This window comes from Manis javanica, chromosome 13 (assembly GCF_040802235.1).
Source record: "Manis javanica isolate MJ-LG chromosome 13, MJ_LKY, whole genome shotgun sequence".
NCBI classification, from domain to species: domain Eukaryota; kingdom Metazoa; phylum Chordata; class Mammalia; order Pholidota; family Manidae; genus Manis; species Manis javanica.
The window spans coordinates 77,748,568-77,774,772 of NC_133168.1; the positions used below are offsets into that span (position 1 = coordinate 77,748,568).

A 26,205-nucleotide genomic window follows, 5' to 3' on the forward strand; every position below is an offset into this window, starting at 1 on the left:
CTCCTCGATCCACGGGCTGCAGAATGGATGCTGTGTGAGCAGGCATGGAAACAGCATGAATCTCATTGTATGTCTCCACCAGAGCTCTTGGCTGACCAGGTGCATTATCAGTAAGCAGTAGAAAGACATCTTTTTTTCTGAGCAGTAGGTCTCAAGAGTGGGCTTATAATATTCAATAAATCACGTTGAAAACGTATGTACTGTCATCCAGGCTTTGTTTTTCCATTTCTAGAGCACAGGCAGATTATAGTTAGCATAATTTTTAAGGGCACAAAGATTTCAGAATGGTCAGTGACCGCTGGCTTTAAATTAAAGTCCCTGGCTGCATTTGCCCCTAAAAAGAGAATCAGCTTGTCCTTGGAAGCTATGAGCCAGGCACTGACTTCTCCTCTCCAGCTATGAAAGTCCTAGATGTCATCTTCTTCCAATAGAAGGTTGTTTCATTTACCTTGGAAATCTTATTGTGTAGGGGAGTCGCCTTCATAAGTCATCTTAGCTGGACCTTCTGGGTAACTTTCTGCAGCTCCTCCACCAGCTCCTGTGGCCTCACCTGCATTCAGATGCTGTGGAGACGCTTCTTTCCTTAAACCTCACGAACCAACCTCTGCTGGCTTCAGACTTTTCTCCTCACGCTTCCTCCCCTCCCTCAGCCTTCACAGAACTGAAGAGAGTCAGGGTCTTACTCTGGATGAAGCCTTGGCTATAGGGGGTGCTGTGGCTGGTTTGATCTTATCTCCAGACCACTCAAACTTTCTCTATCAGCAAGAAAGATGGCTCAGCTCACTGTTATCACTTGTGTGCTCACTGGAGGAGCAGTTTCCATTTTCTTCAAGAACTTTTCCTTTGCCTTCCCAACATGGCTGCTCTTCACAAGAGGCCTACTTCAGCCTCTCAGCTTTCTGACCTGCCTTCCTCACGGAGCTTAATCATTTCCAGCTTTTGATTGAAAATGAGAGACATGTGACTCCTCCTTCCACTTGAACACTCAGAAGCCATTGTAGATTTATTAACTGGCCTGATTTCAGTACTGTTTTGTCTCTGGGAACAGAGAGGCCCCAGGAGAGGGGACAGAGATGGGGGTACTGGCCGATTAGTGGAGCAGTCAGAACACACATGACATTCATGGATTAAATTTGTTCTCCTACTGGCACATTCCTGGTGTCCCAAAACAATGACAATAATGACATCAAAGATCCCTAATCTCAGATCATCCTAACAAAAGTAACAGTAATGAAAATGTTTGAAATGTTGCAAAAATTACCAAAATGTGACACAGATACACAAAGTAAGCAAATGCTATTGGAAACATGGTGCCCACAGACATACTTGCCCAACTCAGGGCTGCCACAAACACTTAATCTGAAGAAAGGCAGTATCTGCAAAGTGCAATAAAACAAGGTCTGTCTCTACATCTTCCCAATTTCTTTTTTACCTATTTTGTTTCTGATATAATGTGTAATAGTGTTAAAAGTATTTCAGAATCAAGCATCTGAATATTAATTTTCCTTTAATAAATCAAATAATAATTTCTAGCACTCATAGAGAGTAAATATTCCCTTTACAGTTTTATTATTTACATATGTTATTTTAAGATTATTTTTAGCCAAATAACCAGTTTTTAGGAAAAAAATGTTTAATTCTAGAAATGAATTAGGATACTTGATTCCATATGTAGTAGCAATAAAATTTTTCTTGTTTGTAATTTTCCATTTCTGAATATAAATTTCAATGTAATTTAGAATTATAATTTCTATAGTTCCCAAACTCATAGGTTATCCTATGGCAAAAAAGACAATTAAATTCCTTCCTTCAAAAGAATTGAATGGAAAAAATGTTTAAAGTCTCAAAATTATAGGGTTTCAGTGAAATAGATTTTATAAAATTTTCTAAGAATAACAAATTTCATCTATTTTGGGGGGAAGGATGATAAACAATAAATAAGTTATTAGCCTACCTAAGTCTCATGTAAAGACTGTTTTAAAAAAGGAAAATTTTGACTCTTTCTTTGAAATAGTATTTTTTTTCCAAAAGGCCCCTTCTAGGTTTCCTGCCTAGATGGTGGGTTTGGTCTGACGGGAAAGAAAAAGGATAGGCCTGGACCTTGAGAGCACTGGGTCTAGGGTAATGGGACTTTGGGAGAAGCACAATGTTTTATCACGGATGACAGCCCCCTTCTCTGCACAGTCACATGTCTCCTGAAGCATGACACCAGTTTTACAGAGGAAAAGAGAAGAGGAGATTCAACTCAGGGCTTTTGTCGGCATTACTGGGACCACGTGGGGAGAGGACATGCTTGGTGGCAAGGATGGTCCAGACCAGGGGGTCAGCATGGTGGGGCTAAGGTACCCCCATCACCAAGCACTGGGCTGGGCTGGGAGGAGGGGTTTGCCAGCAGGGCAGGAACAGCTAGGCCATCTCCAAATCTTTGACCATATCAGTGAGTCTGGGTATGCAAATGGGGTAAATTAGTGAAGCATTACAGAGCCCGTCTCCTAGAAAAGGTCAATAAGCATTAGGTCTTAATATGTTTAATGCTCTGGGGTTCAAATCAGTAGGACATGTCTACATTATCCAGGGCATCAGGGCAATGAGAAAAATTTGCTTTGTTTATACCCTTTCAGAAAAGATAAGCTTTAACAGGGAAGAAAGACTATAAAAATTAGTGCTTCCTTGGAGATATTTTGGTGCAGTTGGAACTTCTCTATCTACATTTCTTTTGTACAATAACATGAAGAATGTTCAGGCACAGCCATCTAAAGAGCGTGCTCCCATTAATTTACTGAACCGAAACTCATCCTGGAAAAAAAATGTCACCTCTGCAGTTCATAAACGGGCTCCCGATGTGGAGGATTTGCTTGAACACTCAGGTTGTGCGCAGTGGGGCAGAGGAGTGTGTGCACACCTACCTCGAGGTCGGTGAAGAGCCCGTGGCTATTCTGGAGTATGGCATACATGCAGTGGGCCACAGTGACCGCATGCTTCCAGTTGTGGTAAGGAACCCGCCGGTAGTTTTTCTTCACAGACATAATGAAGCGACACAGCTTTTCCAGCTCAAAGCTTTGTGGAAGAGAAAATGTTATGAGTCATACATTCCAGGAGAGGATCCTGGTTCAGACACACACGCCTGAGCCAGCACGATTTCCACAGTGACTGAGGCCGGGAGCGCGGGAGCCACTCACCCCGCCCCGGGTCTCTGGCCGGCTGAGGGAGGAAGCCCCTTTGGACCGTCTGCTCTGATTTAGTGACTGGCCCAGGAGGGAGGAGGCAGAGGCCAGTAAGCCTGCAGGGGACCATCACTAGCTACACGGCCTGCCTGACCTCACGGGCATTTCCTACATCACAGTGCTCAACATGTGACAGCCTATTTTCATCCTGCCCCAGGGTATTCTGACCTAGTAATTTTCAAAAATCATGTTCACATCCATGAAATGCAAATGTACATACCACGAGGATATTCTAGATGGGTGATTATCCTTTCAGAAGGAATCCTGATTATTATGGTCTGCTCAAATTATTAAGTGGCAAATGACCATATCCAAAACCTGACACAGTATATGGAAGAATATGAAATACGTTTTTGTACTATATTTTTATTTTTATATTATCATGTATTTATACTACTTTTATACCCTACCAACTCTCTCAAGGGACTGAAGATTAAAACAAAAGCTCATCAATATAAAACAGGGCTCTTTGAAATGCCAGAGCTTAGAGTTCATAATACTTCTAAAAATATATACCTTTTTCTACACTGGATATTTTTAAATGTCTTTGAAGTATAAAGATGTATCATTTTAAGAGTTCCAACTGGTCAAACTGCCAACTGATATCTAACAAATAAGTGGTGTTAGCTGTCCTGTGGGCATCCTTTTAAAACAGCAATTTATGAAACTAATAGAAGTAGAAGAAGATATGAATCCAATAGGAAAGGAGTGACAATTCAGTTCTAGAAAAACTAAGAGCCTCTAGAAGCCACCTGATAACTAAATGAGCAAAAAGGAGAGGAGAAAAAATCAGTTTTTGCATTTTAAGCATGTGTGTTTAAGTTGCAGAAGATCAGACATAAAGTCACGACTGGCGCCAGGACAGGACCAAGTGAGAGGGGAGTGTCTGCCAACCACACGGCCACTGGCACACTGTTAATAAAGCACCAACTCTGAGGAGGGGACTTGTTTCTCTCACAGCTGTTCTCACTCATCTGTAATGTAAGTGGAAAGTCGATGCTAGATTAATGTATATATTCCAAAACATAGTACGTAATTATGCTGGGTAGTAACCCTTACCTCTTCCAGTTATACAGCCTAAGGTAATTTTAACTTACTTTTATATGGCCACCTGGTTAGATCCATGGTTGCTGGCCAAGGCTGTAAGACCAGAGAGCTCGGAAGCCTTTAAGGGCAATCTGAAGAGTGTGGCTTTGTTCAAAAATCTTAGCCCTTTTTAAATATTAAGAAAAAATATTTTATATATGGCACATTTTAAGATAATTATAAACCAAGGAAGTGTCCAGGCATTAGGTGGTGGGGAGAGGTCAGATCAACTCAGTGGTTTAAATAGAAGTTTCTAGGTCATTCATACCAGGATGTGCCACAGGACCGGTGGACCATATAGACAAAAATTCCAGGCCACATGTTTTCAAAAGGACCAATGTCAAAGTGGAATCTGAAATGAGAAACAGGGAGGTTGATTAGTAAATGTAGTGCGAAAAGACATACAGCATGTAAAGGAAGTAATTTCCCTTCTGGTCTATCAAGAAACTAAAAAGCACTGGGCACTCTGCCATCTCCTTCCCTGACTGCTCAGTCACACCTCTGCTGTAGTAAAGGTTTCCAGGAGGAAAGGCCACATATTCCATGAAGAACTTCATCTCATTATTAGCTATTTTTCATTTGGTAATTTAGTTGCTAACATTTTAACCCAAATAAACAGAACAGTAAAGAATTAAAATAAACCATTTTCCTCTAGCTCCAACACTTTTGACACAAACGTGTAGTTTTCCACACCAAGTAATTCTCCAGTTCTCCGGGGACACCAATGGGGTGCCATACAACTCAGTTCACAGCCCACAGGTGAAGGGCTCAGTCCCACAGACCGCTCCTGCTTGTGAGGCCCACTGCAGGTATAGGCCGCGGGTCAGCAGCCCTGTGCCAGAGGCTCCCTCGGCCCCACCTCAGGTCTGATGATGTGCGAGTTCGGCTCACAGAACTCCGGGCTGCACCTTACTTACTGTCACGGGTTTATTACAAAGGATAGAGCTCAGGAACAGCCAGCTGCAGGGGCCCCAGAGGGCAGATGCGTGGGGTGGATGCAGAGCGCCCATGCCCCTTTGGAGGCACCACCTCCCTAGGACCTGGCGTGTTGTGTTCCCCAACCTGGAAGTTCTCTGAACCCCTTGTTTACGGTTTGGGGAGGTTCTATTACATATGTGAGATTGATTAAATCACTGGTCATTGGCGATTAACTGAATCCCCTCTCCGCTCCCTGGACGCAGGAGTCCAGAGTGGGACTGACTATTCCACCCTCCCATCTCAGGGCTTGTTCCTCAGGTACCCAGACCAGCCCTCCAGGAGTCACTCATTAGCATCAACACTACTAAGTGTGCTCAAAAGAGGTTTACTATGACTAACAAAAGTCACCTCTCTGACCCAAATAATCTGACCTATCAGGAAATAATCAGGGTTCTATGAGCTCTGTGCCAGGAGCTAGATACAAAGACCAAATACATTTATTTCTTATAAAATCACAGTATATAATATGTATAGTATTAAAAGATAAACTGAGGCATTTTAAAAGTCTTATGAGTCTATCTGAATAAAAATCCATTGGTTTAGGGTAGCACCAAACCAGAGTGGTTGGCCGCGCCAGTGACAGGAGCCAGGGGACCTCATCCAAGGAGAGGGGCAGGGACAGAGGCGGAAGGCTGTTGCCCGGTGGCAGCTTCACCCAGTAGGCTGTTCCCGAGTGGGTCTCCTCAGGTTTCCACCTCATAACCTTGAGGCACTTACAGACTTAGATTTTGGCTTCCTTACACAGGGTACCGGGGCGTTACAAAAGGAACAATACCGTATTTCTGATTACAAGGCAAATGATCAGCCCTGGGTCACTTTGGATGATTTATTTATGTAGTTAAGTAGCGTCAGCTTGCACTTATAATGGGAATACAAATAATCATAGGTCCTACCACCAGAGATTTATAGTATCAGCAAGAATTAGAAAACACAGTGTAAAAGTTGAATGAATTAGTACTAAATTCACAAATTCATAAATCTGTATAGAAATGAAAACTTTAGTTATCTAACATTAAATGCCATTTTGAACATTAAATACTACAGTGTTCAAAAGGCTAACAAGAAAAACTAATGTTTAGGTTTCTTATCAAAATCCTGTTCAGAATTTCTTTGAAGAGAAAGACATCTGTCCTTTATTTCCAAATCCTAGCATAAGATTTGGAATCACCTTAGAAGAGGAAATAGCAACACATGAAACTACGTTCTTAATTCTAATTGTACACCCCTTTCACTTTAAGTTCAATCAAATACAAAATCTGTTTCTCAAGAAACTGACAAGACTCACAATTCGATTTCTTTGCAGAGACGCACAGGGAGACTGAAGCTCAGGAGGCCCTGCCACTCCTCGGCGGTGCAGATGCTGTGGTAAGACAGCTTTTCCATGGTCACCCGGTAAATGCACTCGGAATGACGGATTCTGTGATACATCTGGAAAGCAAACCCAATGAATAAAAAATAAAGTAGAAGACGCTTTAAAGTAATTATGCCATTAAAGGTGAGTGAGAATTTGGTAGGGAAGAATCAGAACGATAACTGAGACCGCTGTTACGATCCACTAACTGCTATCACTACCACGAGCTATTACTATACATTCCCACATACACTGAAGATACTACACATGACTTTCTGATACAAAACAAGTATTTTTTAATCGCATTTGTTTTAAAGATATTAAATTCTAACAAATGTCTGTTTACTAGGCATTATCCTTGGCTCATGAGACTACTTGGTATTTATCTACTGGTACCTTGAACCTGGCCTCTTGGCCTCCAGAGCTGCAAGAAACAAATGTCAGGTGTCTGTAAACCACCCAGTCTAGGGCGTTTTGTTCTAGCAGCCCAAATGGACTAAGACAGAAACTGAGTCAAGAGTTATGGTATTTTTTCTGCCTTTTAAAAATATTTAGCTTAGTTCTGGGTGATCTCAAAATCCTCTAGTCCAGGGAATCTCAAAAATGTTTGACTGTGAAGTCCTTTATAAGTGGAAGAATTTCGGAGATGTGTGCCCAATAAATGTATACTCCTTTGGCAATTGTATACACATGCACTGTGCTGATACATTGCTTATATTATAAAACAAACTAAAATAGAAATTTGAAAAGATAAAAAGTATGTACTTAAAAGATATTTTACTTACTGAACAAGATTTTATTTTGCTTTTACTACACAATTGTACATTTTAATTATCAATTGTCAAGTTTTTTCTTTACTACTTTGTGAGCTGGTAAAGGTAAGGCCTATTTTAATGCTTAGATTTTCTGTTATACTGCTTGAGAAAGATATGCCCAAAGTATATGACCCCAAACGAAGTAAAGCTAGCAAGGGACATTCTTAAAAGTATATGATTTTGTTCCCTAACCATTAATAGTTTAGGTGGGAATTTAGATAAATTTCCATTTTCCCTGATGTCAATCAGTTAATCCTACAAGCTAATTAGTTACATCTTTATATATTATCAAACAAGTTCAAAACCAATAAAGCTCAATGAAACTCTTTGTTAGGGAAATTTTTAACAAGTTAAAAACTCTTTCTTAAAATAAAATCATAAAAAGCATTCAATTTTAAAGGAAGAAAAGAGGTAAAGGGAAGAACAGATGGAACAAACAGAAAACAAGTAACAAGACAGTGGATTTACACCTAAACATAAAACATCCATGGTCCAAATATCCCAATTAAAAGTCAAAAAGACTGTCAGATTGATAAAAAGGCAGACCCAACTTAGGCTGTTTACAAGAATCTTAATTAAAGTATAAAGACCCTAAGAGGGTAAAAGTGAAAGGATAAAAAAGATATAGTATTCAACACCAGTCAAAACAAAGTTGGAATGGCTATGTTAATATCCGATAAAGTAGATATCACAGCAAAGACTATTACAGAGATAAAGGTCGACTCAAATGAAAAAGGGGTCAGTTCATCACGTGGACATAATGCTCCCAATATATGTGGTCATCTGTTTTTCAACAAGGGTGCAGAAGCCAGACAGTGGAGAAAGGCTGGCCTGCACAGCACTGGTGCTGGGACAACTGGACAGCCTTGTACAAAGTAAGGAAATAAGCACTTACCTTGCACAAACACAAACACGTACTCAAAATGGATCATAGATCCAAATACAAAATCTAAAACTATAAAACTTCTAGAAGAAAATACAGGAGAAAATCTTTGTGACCTTAGGTTAGGCAAATATTTCTTTGAAACAATGTTGATAGCATTATCACAAAAGGAAAACTTGATAAACTGGACTTCTTCAAAATAAAGAACTGCTCTCCGAAAGAAACCATTAAGAGAATAACAAGACAGGACAAACACTGGGAGCAAATAATTGCAAATAACCTACCTGACAAATGACTTTTATCTACAATATATAAAGAACTATCAAAACTCAATAATAAGAAAATGAACATTCACGAACAAAAAATAGGCAAATGATTGAGAAGATGCTTCACCAAAGAAGACATGGAGATGGTATCTGAGGAGTAACACATGCAATGAGGCTGCAAACATAAGGGATACAAAGCAGTTTGGTGGTTTCTTCAACATTTCCTACCATATGACCCAGCCATCTCATATCTAAGAATTTAGTCAAGGGAAATAAAAGCATTTGCCCATACACAGACTTGTGAACAGATGTTCACTGCAGCTTTATCTGTAATAGTCAAAACCTAGAAATAACTCAAATGTTTGTCAACATGTGACTAAATAAACAGCTCACAGTATATCCATATGAGGAAAGACTCAGTAATAAAAAGAAATGAGCTATTTATACATGCGATGCCATGGATGAATCTCAGAATAATTATGCTGAGTGAAAGAAGCCAGACAACAGTAATACAGATTTTATGACCCCCTTTATATAAAATAATTCTAGAAAATGCAAAGTAATTTATAGTGACAGAAAGCAGATAACTGGTTACCTGAAACCAGGGGAATGAAGAAGGGGCAAGTTACAGGCGACAGATTCCCAGGGGCACCCAGGAACTTGTTGGGGTGCTGGATACATCTGTTGCTGTGACAGTGGTGGGGGCTGCATTGCAGTGTGTGAATATACAGCCGTCAAATTGTACACTCTAAACATTCGTAGTTTATTGTATATTTATAAACCTCAGTAAAGCTACTTAAAAATTTTTTGTTCCTAGTGTTTTTAAAGTGTGTCATAATTAGGGTATGTGATACATAAAGTTCAGCAAAAAAAGTCACATGATGATGAAACTAATTGCAAACATCTATTTTCAAAGTGCTTTCTTTATAGCATGAGTTTATTTGGAAAAGCAATTATTTTCATATTCATTGTTAATATCACTTGCAGTTTGAAAGTTCAGTTGATGCTTATTTTTTTCAATATATCTTCTAAGTAACAAAATATTGACTGTCAATTCTCATCAGCAAAGATCAGCAAAATTGGAATAATTACCTTTTTGTGTAAGACATACATGGAAACAATGTCTGACCCCCTCAGCTACTCTGAGTACCTGCCACCACAACAAGTCCCTGGGCAGCACTTGGAAGCATGATTCCAAAGCCATCTTCATAACTGCGAATTGCTTGGCCAACTGGGAAATGACCCCCTGCAATTCGACTGAGGAGGAGTCTGGATCGGGTTTAAAATCATGGGCTCGCCACCACCATCACCTTTTCCCCACTGCAGAAGGCCCACGCTGTCACAGAGGCTGACCCTGGACAAGACATGGCCACCTGATGCACACACCATCCAAGCATCAGTAATCAAGAAAACGGACTTTCTTTAACATCATTTACCTAAAACATATCCGGAGAAGTTTCCACACTTTCCACCTACACCTCAGTGGATGTCACTTGTACTCCATCTGAGGGGCTCCATTAGATTCTGGGGAGGGGGTGAATAGTGTACAGGACTTCCTCAGTACTTGAAATGATTTGGGCAACCCGTACTTCAGTGTAATGCTGCAGGAAAGCAACCACGTCAGGCAGCTGAGTAGCACAGCTTCGCGGTCACTGAGCCTGTGAGCCACTCAGGACGCAGCAGCAGACCACGTGTCTGGGCACCAGTTCACGGGGGTCTCACAAGCCCTCCAAGGCGGCTATGCCTCTCTCATCATTTCACAAGTGTACGACCTCCAGTCAGAATGAATTTTACAAATAACATAAATTTATAAACTTATATTATGAATTTGCTCATAAATTTATAATGTTTGTAAATATATACACTTTTTAACTTAGAGTTATATTTATTTATGTGTTATTTTGCAATCATTGTAGTTAAGTGACATATTTTAACTTTATGGTGAAAAATAATTAGTTTTGGAAAATTTTATAGATATTTTAGTTCCCATTTTCTAAATAACCTTGAATATGAATACTGGAAAATAACATAATATAGGGTTATTAGTAAATTATCTTATTCATCCTACTTCCAAATTATTAATGAAGGTAGAAGATGAGGCTGTCTTTTTAAGCTGATTTTGCAAAAATTCTTTGCTGATGGTAGCTGAGTAATTAGCCTTCGACTCGTCCAGCTGAAGAGACTACCAGGGGAGACAGCCACCATTTACCTTGATGCATGCCAACCTTGGGCTCTAGGAGAAAAAAAAAGGCCCAGAAGACAGAGCAAAGACACCCAGGAAACAGGAATATTACAGAGCAGATTTCTATCACAAGGTAAAAACACAACCACCTACAGTTTTACAAGAGGGTATCCCTGCTTATGGCATACGAGAACACTTAGTGAATCATGCTTTTCAATGCCCTTCCTTTGGCCCATTTCCACAATAACTGTCAGTTAGAGGACACCCTAGTGTGATCAGTACTCACAGTGGGTCTGGGATCTCTGAAAGGCAAAGCAACAAAGACCCAGGTTCTGGATCATTCTCCTGGCCTCAATCTCCTCCCGACATTTACTCTCTCTATACATTTAAGAGAGGTACTGAACTGTCTGAGACCAGATCCCCTCTGTAGACTGTGGACACTGCAGCACCTACCCTAGGGAACACTTGAGGGGTCAGTGGAACAATACACATTGGCACACACTCGGGCAGGTGGCCTGTAAGCTCTCAGGCTGCTGGCGGTGCCTATGACCCATCTCTGACGGACACCAGCATGATGCTGCGGCTCCAGTCGGCTCCGTTACTCTCTAGCTGGGGACCTGTTCCTGAGCAGCAATGGCGTGCTGCACTGTCCTCCAAGAGCCAGCTATGCACCTTCCTTCCCAACTCAGCATTCAGGATGCCACGTAGGGGACTGAAACTGTCTATACTGGGAGTATGTACTTGGCAGAAATTGGGAAACACTACAAATAGACTCTTCCATTTTTCACAGCTGGACTTACCATGGGGTTTAGGTAATCCACAAGATTCTAGTTTAACTCCTGGGAAAGTCTGAGGCGTAATGATAGTTGTCCTATTATAAATTGTATACTCTTTTCCCCCTTCTACTTAATTCACATTTCATATCTAACAAAATATTTGTTAAAATACACATTTTAATATGATGCTTGACAATAGCATTAAATGATATAATTAATAAAACTAATTTGGTTCTCTCAACAAATCCTAGAAATAAAATCCAAGACATACTCCATACAGATATGGAAAGTACTGAAAAAGAAACCTTTTGCTATTTACTCAGTAGCTTAACACAGACCTGCAGGAGACCAGGGTGACACCAGAGCCTGCAGAGGCTGTGCCACGTGGTCCTGGGGTTGGAGGGAGGGGGGCTTGGCTGTGGCTGTGTGCGGGGCTGCTGGATTGAGAGTTCTGGGAGGAGGACAGAAGCCTGTCCTTGCTCAGAGCTGTGGGAAGGAAACAGTCTCTTTCCACTGGGAAAATATAGTTGTAGTTTCCAAAATTTTACTATTAACATATTGTAAGAATTTCAAACTAAGAAATTAAACAAAAAAAAATGGGCCCAGAACAACGAATACTTGGGGTACATAGAGAAAATTACAAAATCTGGGCATGGGAGTCCCCCACAGGGGTGAAATTCCAGATCAATTTGAGTGAGCAAATATCAAATAAATAAGTAAACAAATGGCTGAATGAATCAATCCCAGAAAGAAGAGACCGACACAAGGAAGTCAGCAAGACTAGTGTCCTTAAGAGCTGAGATGATGAAAAATAACAGAGAGATTAAAATTATACTGTTGCAAAAATCTACCATGTGGTATGTGACTTCTATGCCTGCACAGCTATTCTAGATTATGGAAACCACAGCACCAGAATGCAAAAGAATGCTTCTTTTTCCTTGGCAGGATCCTGAGAAGTGTTCAGAATACTGTCTTTCTTAAAGACAGGCCCAAGCAAGCGCTATACACAATACCAGAGAAACCTTTTCATGCTGAGACGGGCCAAAGGGACGGGAGAAGTCTCCGAATCCTTTGCTTGATGTGAACCCAATGGGGAAAAAAGTACAACGACTATTTTTGGTGTTAGGTTCCAAAGCAAAGAGAATAAAAAGACAAGAAACATGATTCTGTACCGGTGTGTCCCAACACACTGAAGGTGCCGAGTGAAGCGGCGCCCCGGGGCGGGAGCCAGCCCTCACGCTCAGACCCCGGCTCCATCCCTCACTGCGCAGCAAGGTCTCTGCGTCCCTTCTTTACTTCAGATGCGGTAATAGTAACCTTGCTCGGACCACCAGGAGACTAACTCAATAAGCTTTCTATGTAGTGTCCAAAACAGTGCCTGTCACAGAGTAAGTGTTACATCAAAGAAGAGTAGAGCTGATGATGGTCATCTTATATGCACCGTCTGGTGCCGCATTCGGGAATGAATAAAGATTGAACCATTTATTAAATTTATCCCTAGTCAATTGTTTTCATTTTGATGATGACTTTTTCCACATTCCTTTAGTGGTAAACGTCTTCTGATCCAAAATGCACAGCGCTCATCTGCTTTACAGGCCTCTCTTTTCTAGGCAAAATACATAACCGGTAGCACTATCCTGCTGGCTTTTTGCATATCAGGCTATTTCTTTAAAATCACAGTATGTCTGCATAATTTGAGTCTTTTTAAACGGTTTTCTGTTGACAGTACTATTAGTTATCTGTTAAAAATGAAATGGAGATATTGCCAATTAGAGACATGCCCTTTAATCCAATAAAAGGGAAACAATCTAACAGAACTACAGATGAACTAAGAATACAGATATGAGTATGTGTGGCAATGTACTCTGCCTCATGGACAGACAGACCCCTTAACCAAATCTCCACTGAGCTGAGTAACAATAAAATATGAGGCTAAATTACCACATTCAATATTACAAGCTTTTTCATAGAGGAAACATGCTTCTACAGAAGTATTTTGAATTTCCTACGACCAACATGCTTAACCTGACTCAATAATGGCAAACAATTACAAGGCACTAACTATTGCACAAAGCTTTTTCACATCTATGATCTTAATAAGTATGCATGTATGTTCCCTGGAAACAAGTAGAACACTGAGGGAAAGGCACAGAGCCCGTGGATGTGACTAACTGCTGGGAAAATGCTTATTATCAGGTGGTTGCCTGGGAGAAATTTTTTTTTTCATTTTAAGCCACCCACCTCATTAAGAAATAATCATTTCTGATAATTTATACTTTTAATTTTTTATGATTATTTATCAAGATTTCATAACACGGCTGATTTGATCACATGTATACTAATACTGATACATACTACGCCAAGCCAAAATTAATTTTAACTTATTACACAGGTTTGTTTGCAATATTAGGGTAGTTAACAGACTACTTCAAGGCATAAAATATATTAGAAAAACCTTTTGCGATGTAAAAGAAATACATGTTCAGACACAGCAAAGAACAATTCTAAGTTTTCCAGTCCTAAGAGCTTATCATTGTGCTTGTAATGGACAACAGGTACCCAGTTGCTACAGTACTCAGACTCCACTGATTCATTTAAAAAATGATGGAAATTAATATTCAGAATATACTGATAATTACATCCTCTGCAACTTTTACACTAAACAAATGTAAGCTGTATTTTTATTTATGAAGGAGATACATAGGTACAGAAAATGTTTGAAGCAGAAAGTGTCTGACCCCTGCCTGAGTTTACCTCTGAGGAGCCAAGGGACATGAGGGCTCCCGCAGTGCACACGGCAGACCCAGAAAGGAGGCGACTCTGGCTAAACAGTACCACTGAATACAGAGTGGTTCTCCCTAGTCACCAGAATATTGTTTCTGGCCATTTTTGCTTCTAATCATCTCTCAGCTATTTCCATTGGTTATATGGTTGCTTTAGTGGAAATCAGTTCTATTTCCAAAATGGCAAGTTCTCTAGATTATCAAACTGCTAACTCCCATTATATTGGTTTAGCTATAAAAAGGTTAGTGATATTTTTCCTAACTTCAAAATGCCAGCACTATCATTAAAGGATTACTAGAGTTTAGAATGCTAAATGTTTAACTCTTTTAAAATACAGAAATGTAAAAGAAAGATGATAAATTCAAGCACTTTAAAGTGAGACTTTATAAAATAAGTGGACCCTCAATTTGTTACCCAGGGACCCTGATGGCCTGCTGTGAGGATTACATGAATTAACACCTGTAACATGTCTGACCAACAGCTAAGAGGCTGCCTCACTTCTCCCAAGGAAACCTCACTTCTCCCAAGGAAACCTCACTTCTCCCAAGGAAACCTTCCCGGGTGGGGGTTAAAGTGTGAGTCATCACTCCCATTCCTATGACTATATCAAATACAGGGCACATGACGTACAATGAGGTTTTAGATAATGTTTTCCTTATTCATCTCAGCAGATATTGTGAAGTATAAGCCTTTGTGCTAGAACATTTTACCTTTACACTAACATTATTTTTCTTTTTAACGAATTCACACCTTATGAAATAAATGCAAAATACTAGATTTTTTTTTTCTTGCAAAGCATTTTAAGATATTTCCTAAAATATGTACAACCAGGAGTCACTTTTTCTGGTTCATAAAGGAAATCTAAATGGAAAAAAAAAGACTTAAACTACTTGATTTAAAAACTTAAAAATTAAAACTGAGCAGTCAGAAGGGTATTTCAGCAAATATTACTTACGTTGGCACAGTGTAGGGCTAAAGCACAGAAGACAGCAAACATCTTGAAGTTGTTCTCGTCTGTTTTGGAGAAGGCACTGCCACTGATTTTGTTCACCATCTGCACCACCCCTATCACGCTGCCTCGGCTCACGATGGGCATGCACAGGATGTTCCGGGTGGTGTAGCCCGTGTACAGGTCTACTTCTCTGTGGCAAGATCAAGGAAGGAAACACCACCACAAAAGGAAAAACAAGCAGAAGAAAATAAGCTATACTTCCTACCATAAATCTCAAATCCGTTCACAATTTATGGGCATCAACTACAAGTAACTGTAGTGGAACTGCTAGCTTCTAAATTCAAGGACAATGTGACATTTGAAAGTATTTCATTAAACCCTTTTCCAAATTATTCTAACCAATTTGTTCTTTGTTTTCCAGAGCTTTCCAGAATAGTCTCTAGGAAGCTTTCAGCTGATCCTTTGGTTTTCAGGATCTAGCACTAGACAATCTGTAGATTCAGAGGAAAAATATAATGAATTTGGTAAAATGACATATTCCTTTGAACCTGGTCATATTTATGAAAGATGTAACTTGCTAAATGAACAAAGTTTAATGGGAGTTATCACCTTAAAAATTCAGAGCAGGGGTCAGCACACTACCACCTATGAGCCAAACCAGCCCCGTCCTGTTTTGTAAACAGCGTTAATGGAATACAACTGTGCCATTCCTTAATGGACTGCCACCACCCTACAAGGCACCCGAAGGCTTGTGACAGAGACATTATGGCTTAGAAAGACCCAATACTTACTACCTGATCCTTAATACAAAAGGTTTCCTGACTCCTGATTTAGAGGAAATGTTTTTTGAAAATAAGACTAAGTTCCATAGAAGAAATGATCTAACTAAGGGTAGGTGGGCAGATGGCACTCTTTTGTACCCAGCATCTTTTGCTCAGTGTTTGTGAGATTCACCCATGCTGCTGCATGTACCAGCAGGTCCACCCTTTTCACTGCTGAGTAGTACTCCACCTTTCATTTATCCATCCACCAGTTAATGGACATTATTATTTGTTAATGGCCAGTTTGGGGCAATTACAAATAATGCTGCTTTGAAGATCTGCATACAAATCTTTGTGTGGATGGTTGTTATTTTTCTTGGAGAGATACCTAGGGGTGGAGCTGAGTACAGTAAGTACATGCTTAACTTTACAAGAAACTGAAGCTGTTTCCCAAAGTGGCTGTACCATTACACATTCCCATCAGCAAAGCACAAGGACCAAGCTTCTCCAGATACTTGTCTACCATTGTTAATGTCAATCTTGTAAAATCTTAGCCACTTAAGTTGGTGTGTAGTGGGATGTCACTGACAATTAAATTTACATTTCCCTGTGTCAAACATCTTTTCACATTTAATTGCTATTCATGTATCTTATGAAGTGCCTGTTAGAATCTTGTGTCCTATTTATTAAATTGGGTTAATTTATTTATTACGTTGGGAGAGTTGTTTATATATTCTGGATACACTATTTTGTCAGATGCAGGTTTTGCAAATTTTTTCTCACATCTATTGCTTGTCTTTTCATGTTCTCAATAGTTGACCCATAAATTTTTATCAAAGGTTTTATATAAGGATTTATAAATATTTTCAATATTTAAAGACTAAAATAACAAAAATTAAAGAAAAACAGATTTTCAGCATATTCTTTATTTACTGACAATCCATGTTACTGTTACTCAGGTATAGCTGTGTTATATATACGAGTTGCATATACTTGACATTAATCAATCAAGTGTCTGGAAAAACTTCCTGCTGCTTATGTTATTTAAATGTCTTAGAGTAAACCAAATGTTTGCATTAACTCAACACTGCTGTCAAAATACTTCAACTATTATGTACTAACAGTCATGACATCAGTCTTGAGACTTGTGATTTCTAGAGATTTATTAAAATCAGATTACATAATGTGGTTTCTAGTTCACCAAAGAAACCTAAAACAAAACAAAAAATATTTATAAACTGTCTTAATATCCAAATATGAAACAAGCGATGCAACTTCTTGAATTCTTACTTTGTGTCAGGTAAAAGCAACCAGACTCATTACAGACTATTATCTCTAATCTTAAAAAGAAATGCAAAACAGGCATTACTGTACCCATTTTGAACATGAGGAAGCTGAGCAGAGAGAGATTAAATAACTTACTCCAGGTCATTCCAGAGCTAATAAATGACAGAGCTAGGATTCAAAGTGGGTACTTTTCTCATTATGTGTCACTTTTAAGGTAAGGTTTGAGGGGGAACATGCTCAGGATAAAATGATGGCGCTGTAATAAAAAAGTAGCAACTTTATAAATTTAATTTTTCTGTTGCATTCATAATGTTTTAAACTCCTCCAGCTGGGTATCATTAATAGCTTAGAGTCCATCATATACTACACATCTGAAAACACAGGCCACAAACGGAGTTGGTTCCAGAGCGCCATGGGAGAGGGACCTAGTAGCTGGGAGGTGGGGCCTGCAGATGCACCATGAGGCTTCAGACAAGGGGACAAGGCGGGAGGAACTCACCTAGGACATAGGCTGTCTCTTACCTGTTAAAGCGAGGGTCTGCATAGGCATCTGGAATGTTCAGGACTTCCCCTGTTCTTGCTACTTGACCAGCAATCCCTTTCTCAATTGAAAATCTGCACATATAAAAGAGAGGGATACTAGTCAAAATACAGATGTTGTAGAATAATTTGAAACATTTTTCTACTACCAAATATTGAATAAAAAAGCACTGTGTTACTTGAAATGCTTGCATTAATTGTAAATGTACATGTTCTTAGTTATTTCATTATCATAAAATATGTAAAGATAAACATGAAAAACATTGCAGAGTAATCATTCAAGAGACTTGTATTAAGATACAGTTCACATTGAATTATACTGGGTCACAAACTGAAGTTGAAATTTACCTAGCATTCCATCACACTGACCAATAATAATCTTTTACGTTTGCAAAGTACCTTATAATTTACAAGATGTCTTGATATAGATGGTCATTAATTCTCACTGGTGGGACACACTGCGGCCCATATGTGTCTAGTAGCTTGCCAACATTCCTAAAGTATCAGTGGCACACTACAAACCAGAATGCAGGTCCACACCATTGTATGTTCTACCACACATACAACCAAATTCACAGGCTCTGTCAGATCCTAAGATCCTAAGCCATTATGGAATTTTAAGGCATTTGCAACACAAGTACCATGTAAAGATAACACATTTACAACTTCCAGTATTTTTACTTCTCCAATTTGTTAAAATTGAAAACAGCCAAAATAGAAGCATTATCTGATTACACGCAATTATGTTTTGATATCTAGTATCAACATTTTCTTTTACATATTCTCATATCTATAATCTTCTCATTATATCATTAAACCTACATTCATCTCAAAATTTTAAGATGTCTAAAATCCACAATATCTACATATTTTAATAACTCAAAAATAACTTTCATAATATTACATTTTCAACATTATATGAAATAATCATTGCTGAAATAGATCTCCAGCCTAAAGATTCTCCCTGAGGAAAATTCAAGAGAATTAACTTTCTTAAAACATCAAAAAGTGAACCCAACATTGCATAAGATGCAAGCTTGTTTTCTTCCTGGCTTTCCTGTGCTTCGAACACCGTGAACACAACAAATCAGACTGCCGGAGCAAAGAGTATCACAACCCATTCCAGGATTTCTGCTTGATTTTCTTGGTCTGAGGGTAATCTAACTCTGACGGGTATTCCAGCTCTGTGGTTTGCTATCTCTGGTCACTGGAAGCCACAGTTAAGGGACATTCCCTATACGAACTTCTGGCATTAACTAGCCCATTGAAAGGGCCACAGCCAATCCCGCTCCCCTCACTGTTTCTCCCATGCTTATAAACACAGGCTACACATTACTATCTTCAAAACGAGCTTAATACCAGCCCTGTTAGGGAACACTTGAACTTTCAGCAAGAGAAATGACTTTACTAAATGACTATAGCCAGACTGATTTACTGAGATCTAAAAACAAACCAAAATAATTTTTAAATAAAAAGAAAAACCTAAATAGTGCCTGTAAATCAGAGTTCTGTGGGTGCAAACGACAAAATCTACCAGCCAGACCTGTAGAACAGGAAGTGCCCAGTGGTGGGCAGTGGTGAGGCCTGGTGCAGGGCACACACCTGTGTTCTGCACATCTGCTCAGTGCCCTTGTGATAGACAGCCCCAGCCAAAATGAAATAGCAATTCTGAGTTGGTAAGGAGCAGGGTCTTACTGGAATACTGTAGCTCCCCAAGCATTTTGTATGTGAAGAGTTAAACAAGGCACGTGAAGCAAGAGGAATGCAAATGGCTATAGAGTTTTGAAGTTCTGAATGTTAAGCTTGAGTCCTGAACTTTCTGAGGCAGGCCCCTTGCAGGTGTTCAGCTTGTGAACATGGCTGAATCACATGATCATGATTAGCCAGTTTGCCTCCACCAGCCACATTCCATCCTGTTCATGTGGTGAAAACAGCTGCCATTTAAAGAACCAGACTAAGGGCTTAGTTTCCAGATGGAACAAGAAGTGTGCTGATTTAACTGACTGTTAAGTTGTAGGATAATATGCTTAGGTCATTAAATGTTCCAGCCAATTTCCACTGTGGTCTGCACTTTGAGACCACCCCACAGGTTGGGGAGGGGTGGTGGCCGAGTTGCTTAGGTACACCCTGCTCCTAGACATAGAAAAGTCTGCAGACCTCCTGGTGGGATGCACCTTTACCTACCTGGGAGCACTAGTAAGTTTTTCCAACGTGATTTCCAAAAGGACCGCCTCCGGAAGACGGCATTTCCAGGAGTGACGCTAAAGCTTCCTAGGCGTGGTTTCGCTGGCACTGCCAATGCCATTCCCAGAAGTACTACCTTCAGGAGGCGGGTCCTGGTGGGAATGACATCACAGTATGACAAGGACTGTCAGCACACCTGTGAACAGGCACAGAGAGGTGGGCCACAGAGCACCTGCCCTTCTGCAAGCACAGCACACTGACAGTCTCCTTGTGGTGTACCTTATTTCTTTGGTCTTCTTGAAGATAGGTTTTCCTTCCTTTTCCTCTCCAATGTCAAAAAGGTCTGAATACAACTCCTTGTTCTTATGGTCTACCTGGAAAAGTGCACAACGATCGGCATTCACCAGGTTTTTTGCATATATCTAAAGACAAGTAATAAAACAAGAGTAAGCCAATGAGAAATTTAAAGGTAAACTTTATCAGAAATAAATATTAATTCAGCTAGTCTATACTGTAATTGTGTGTGAAATTAACATTATAACTAATATACATATATAAATACAAAAAATAGATGTGTACAATCTTTTGAATGTGCTAACATTCACAGATATGAACATGAACAAATGAAGAGCTGCTATGCACAGGCCTCAGTGCTGGATGTTGAATACTACAACACTCATCTTTAAGCATCTGCCAGATGGGCAGGAGCCTGTTGGGGCTCCACAGAGGTAATGGTGGGCACCATTTTTGCACGCTACCTCTACTTTGAGAGTACTGTGGGTGCACCTGGCCCTGCGCTCTCACAGCCTTGCTAAAGGTGGCCAATGCATGCAGTCTCCATAAGGCACACTCCTTGATGGCCTGGCTCTGGTGGCCAGGGGCACTTGTGTTCCTGGGTCCCATGGACTGTAACAATTGGAGAGTTCTTGGCAGACCACCACTCTCAGGGCACTACACACACAGCAAGACTGAAACCCACCCCCAATCTTTCTGGTAAAAGGCCTATTTACTTGTCCTGGAGCTTCATCCTGGGCAGGTTTCAGCTCAGGCACACATCTAGAAGCTACAGAGGTGCTCTTCTTAAGGAATGTATGCTGGCAGACACCATCACTGTGCCCTCCCTTGGCATCACTACCACTCTCTAATATTGTCCAGAAAGGAGCTTGTACACTTGTATGGAGACACATTTTTGCAGCTGTCATCCATGGGACACCTCCAGATTCTCTGGTCCGTAGGCTAGCAAGGTTTACTATGCAAACCCACAGGACTGCATATATTTGCATAGTTTAAAAGCTGTTTCCAGAAGGTCTGGATTCCACTAAGCCTAAAACTAGGTGCTGAATAAGATCTGTCCTTCCGGAACAGGTCTGGGCAGACCCTCAACAACTGAGAACTATCAAGACTAAATCAGGCTGCTCAATCACAAATGTTTGAGAGACAACCAAGAGCTAGAGCAAGGTTAAATGATAAAGTTCATTGTCTACACAGGGCCACTTCTTCAAGACTTGGAAAGGCAGCTGTTTTGCCTACCACACAGAAACAAACAGAGTGAAGTAAAATGTTTCTAATGAAATGGCAACATAAAACCTCAGGAAAGGGCCATAAGGAAATGGATACAAGTAATATACATGACACAGGGTTCAAAGTGATTGTCATAAAGATGATCACTGACGTTGAGAGAAGAATGATGAATGCAGTGAGAAGTGACATTATACTAGATGGTGAAAAGTTGAAAGCTTTTCCTTTAAGATCAGGAACAAGACAAGGATATCTATTCTTGCCACTTTTGTTCAACACAGTATTGGAATTCTAGCCAGAGGAATTAGACAAGAAAAAGAAATAAAAGGCATCCAATATTTAAAGAAAAAAGTAAAACTGTTCCTAGCTGTGGATGATAAGGTTTTATACACACAAAACCTTAAAGACCCCACCAAAAACCTGTAAAAACTAATGAACAAATTCAGTGAAGTTGTAAGGTAAAAAATCAACATGTAAATGTCTCTTGCAATTCTATATACTAACAATGGACTATGAGAAAGAGAAATTAAGAACAATCCCATTCATTACATTTTTTAATAGGAATAAATTTAATCAAGGAGGTGAAAGAACTGTACACTGAAAGTAATGCCACTGATGAATGAAACTGAAGATACAAATAAATGGAAAGCTATTCCATGCTAATGGATAGGAAGAATATTGTTAAAATGTCCATATTGCCCAAAGCAATCTACAGATTTAATGCAATGCCTATCAAATGCCAAAGGCATTTTTCATAGAAACAGCACAAACAATCCTAAAATTTGCATGAAACCACAAAAGAACCTGAATAGCCAATGCAATTTGAAGAAAGAAGAAAAAGGTCTGGAAGTACCACAGTCCCTGATTTCAAGCTATATTACAAAGCTATAACAGTCAAAACAATAATGGTTTAGGCATAAAAATAGACACATAAACCAACAGAATAAAATAGCCCAGAAATAAGCCCACATACATATGTGTCAATTAACTTAACACAAGGAGAAAGGAATATACAACAGGAAAAGGACACTCTCTTCAGTAAATGGTGCTGGGAAAACCAGGCAACCACATGCCAGAGATACTAGATTAGTACCTTACACCATACACAAAAATTAACTCAAAATAGATTAAAGACTTGAATGTAAGTCCTGAAACCATAAAACTCTGAGCCGAAAATACATGTTGTAAGCACCTTGATACAGGTCGAGGCAATATGTTTTTGCATCTGACTCCAAAAGCAAAAGTAAACAACTTTTATTTATTTTACTACTATTATTTATTATTTATTTACTTACTAAATAATTTATTTTTTTCATTTTTACTATTTTGACCTATCCAGTACTATGTTGAACAAAAGTGATAAGAATGGGAATCCTTGTCTTGTTCCTGATGTTAAAGGAAAAGTTTTCAGCTTTTCACATTCTAGTATGATGAAAACTACATTAAAAAGCTTCTGCACAGCTAAGGAAGCCATCAACAAATGAAAAGGCAAACTAATGAATGGGAGAAAATATTTGCAAATCATATATTGATAATGAATTAGTATAAAAAATATAGGAAGCACTCATACAAAAAAAATAACTCAAAAATATCTTTAAAATTATCAAAACACAGACAATCTGATTAAAAAAATGAGCAAAGGAGCTGAATAGACATTTTTCCAAAGAAGACACAGATGGCCAACAGACACATGAAAAGATGCTCAATATCACTAATCATCAGAGAAATGCAAATCAAAACCACAATGAGATCACTTCACACCTGTTAGAATGGCTAGTATCAAAAAGATAGGAAATAACAAGTATTAGTGAGGATGTGGATAAAAAGGAACATTTGTACACTGTTGTTGGGAATGTAAACTGGTGCAGCTATCATGGGAAATAGTATGGAGGTTCCTCAAAAATTAAAAATACAACTACCATAAAATCCACTTCTGGGTATTTATTCTACAAAAATGAAAACAGTAATTTGAAAAGATATACACACTTCCAGGTCCACTGCAGCATTATTGACAACAGTTAAGACATGGAAACAACCTAAGTGAACATTATTCAGCCTTAAAAGAGAATTAATTCTTGGCATTTTTTACCATATGGGTGGACCTTGAGGATATTATGCAAAATGAAATAAGTCAGACAGAGAAGACAAATACTGTATCATCTACCTCATATGTGGAATCTGAAAAAAGCAAATGAATGAAAAACAAAACAAAGCTCATGGACATGGAGAACAGAGTTGCCAGGAGGATGGGGCTGAACTGGACGCAGAGGGTCGGGAGTTATAGACTTCCAGTTATGAAGTGGAAAGGCCACAGGGCTGTGCTGTACAATGTGGTGACTAGTCAGTGGCACTGTGGTGCATATTTGAAAGTTTCTGGGAGAGTAGATCTTGAAAGTTCTTATCAAGAGAAAAAAAATGTAACTTTTTATAGTGCTAGGTAGTGTTTAATTAGACTTATTGCGGTGATCATGTTGCAGTGTATACAAGTGTTGCCATATTACCTTGTATACCGGAAGCTGATATAACGCTTACATCAATTATACCTCAATTTAAAAACACCACACAATCTCTGTTGTTTCAGAGAAAAAAGTTTTCCTATTTGGTGATAGTGTTATAGTGTTACAGGATATGTTGGAAAATCAAGAAAATCAACTGCTGACAATCACAGTAGTAAGAAAGGCTTCTGTTTTAAGATGTGACCCTAAGCATGTTTGCCTGTTCATTCTTTCCAAATACTATGCTTTCACTTTGAAATGACACTTATATGTCAAAAAGAAATTAATAAAGAAATGCTGAAAATATGTCAGTAACACTTATGAACTCCTAGCATCAGAAGGTCATTCTAAAGGCCTCACCCTTCATGCACACATACACAGACATACACACACAGGTTCACTTGTAAGTGAAACACAATTCTTGATAGCAACAGTGGAAGTAAGTGGACATATATCTTCAAATATCTGAGGAAAACTTATTTTTAGGCCTAAAATTCTTTACCAAGTCAAACTAGCATTCAGTCATAAGGCAAAATAAAGACACATCAGAATTACATAGTACTCAGAAAATTACTACCTTTGAACTACTTTGGAAAGGGAGATAAAATCAAGCAAAAATAAAATAGATAAATTCAAGAAAGTGTGTGAGACCTGGGATACAAGAAAAGAGTATAGAGCAAAGAAACCACCAAGACTATAACAAAACTAAAACTTGTTCAAAATCATATCTAAGAAATTACAGATGTAATATAACAAGTTTATTAAAACAGATCTAAAATATCTGACTGTATCAAGAAAATATGTAAGGCATAAAGGTAAAAAAGAAGGCATGGAAGTAAGCTATTTGTTTATCTTGCTATTAAATGGGTGATAACAGACACTGTTATTCACTAATTAAGCCTGGAGCTGGCAAGACCAGCTTTGCCATATTGTGGGAAGGGAGCACCTGCTGACAAGGATCACAAACAGACGAGATGAGCAGACAGAGACGACATAGTCCCAAAGATACAGGGAGCCCGCAGGTCCAGTCATTACAGAGGTCTGAATACTCAAGGGTTTTACAGTGATATGAGTCAAGTCCCCTTTTATTCTCTCCAGCTAATCTGAGTAGGTAGTTGATGTTTTCTGGCTTACACCAGAGTCCTGATTAACAAACAAGCTCAAGGCGGGTCTGATGAGAGACAAGACAGAGAGAGAAATCTTCACTAATTGCATTACAGATGAGAAAAGGAATATAAGTACAGATCAGAAGAATATTTAAAATACCTACAAATTTACAAAGTTCATTTGGAAGTCTCATTCACTGATTCTCAACAAGCAGCTGAGCCACCTCATCACAGAGCATCTGAAAACAAATATAGGCATCTCTGTTTGCTACAAGGACAGGGTGGTGATAGCGCTCTTGGCATTCAGGGCTCAGAGGTTAAAGATGCTAAACATCTGCAATGCTCAAGTTGATCCTGTGGAAGGACAAATAGTTCTGCCCAAAGTGTCAGTATCACCCCCACTATGAAACACCGAACTAAGTGAAATGATCATCTAGGGATTTAAAGATTACCCAAATTTGCTCATCTGGAAATAAGAAATCTCATTCATATCCTCAAAAAGCCTTTACAAGAAACATGACCTCATCCTCCCTTGTCTCCTCTAAACTAGGATTAGCTTTTCAAAACAAAGTCAGGTCTTCTACCCTTTAGCTTAAAAGCCAAAACTCCCTAATGAGGCCTGGATGACTTGGAACTTCCCAAGGCATTTCTACCAGGGCATTCTGTTCCTTCTTCCTCTGAAGTACACCCATCTCTCCTCTTTGCCTGCTTCCATTCATCCCTCAGGTCTGGGGTCATGTCCTCAGGAAACCTTTGCATGGCCTCCCTATGTCAAATCTCATTATGAGCCTTTCAGCGCACTGTGTTCTGTTCCTTCATAGACCTTAGCATGACTGCAAGCTCATGTTTATGATATTTGATTAATGTCTCTCCCCTACTAAGACCATTAAGTTTCATTAGGAGAGCCCATGAAAGTTTTTGCTCACCATTTTAGAATGCTAGCTGCTGTCCAATAGGGAATATAACAAATATCCAACTATATTACAGCAAAAATGGATGCTTGTTATTTCCTTTACA

General features: G+C 39.2%; 1 protein-coding gene across 4 annotated transcripts in view; it reads right to left on the reverse strand.

The window, feature by feature from the left end:
* PDE10A (phosphodiesterase 10A) overlaps nucleotides 1–26,205 on the reverse strand; it is a 508,454-nt gene that overhangs the window by 48,058 nt on the left and 434,191 nt on the right. For all 4 annotated transcript variants that reach the window (XM_073219874.1, XM_073219872.1, XM_073219871.1 and 1 more), the window contains 6 exons: nucleotides 20,349–20,491; nucleotides 17,868–17,960; nucleotides 15,301–15,487; nucleotides 6,574–6,716; nucleotides 4,579–4,662; nucleotides 2,907–3,057 (listed from right to left, as the gene is read on the reverse strand). In XM_073219874.1, the coding sequence (XP_073075975.1) occupies nucleotides 2,907–3,057; nucleotides 4,579–4,662; nucleotides 6,574–6,716; nucleotides 15,301–15,487; nucleotides 17,868–17,960; nucleotides 20,349–20,491 (801 nt within the window). The remainder of the gene's footprint in view (nucleotides 1–2,906; nucleotides 3,058–4,578; nucleotides 4,663–6,573; nucleotides 6,717–15,300; nucleotides 15,488–17,867; nucleotides 17,961–20,348; nucleotides 20,492–26,205) is intronic.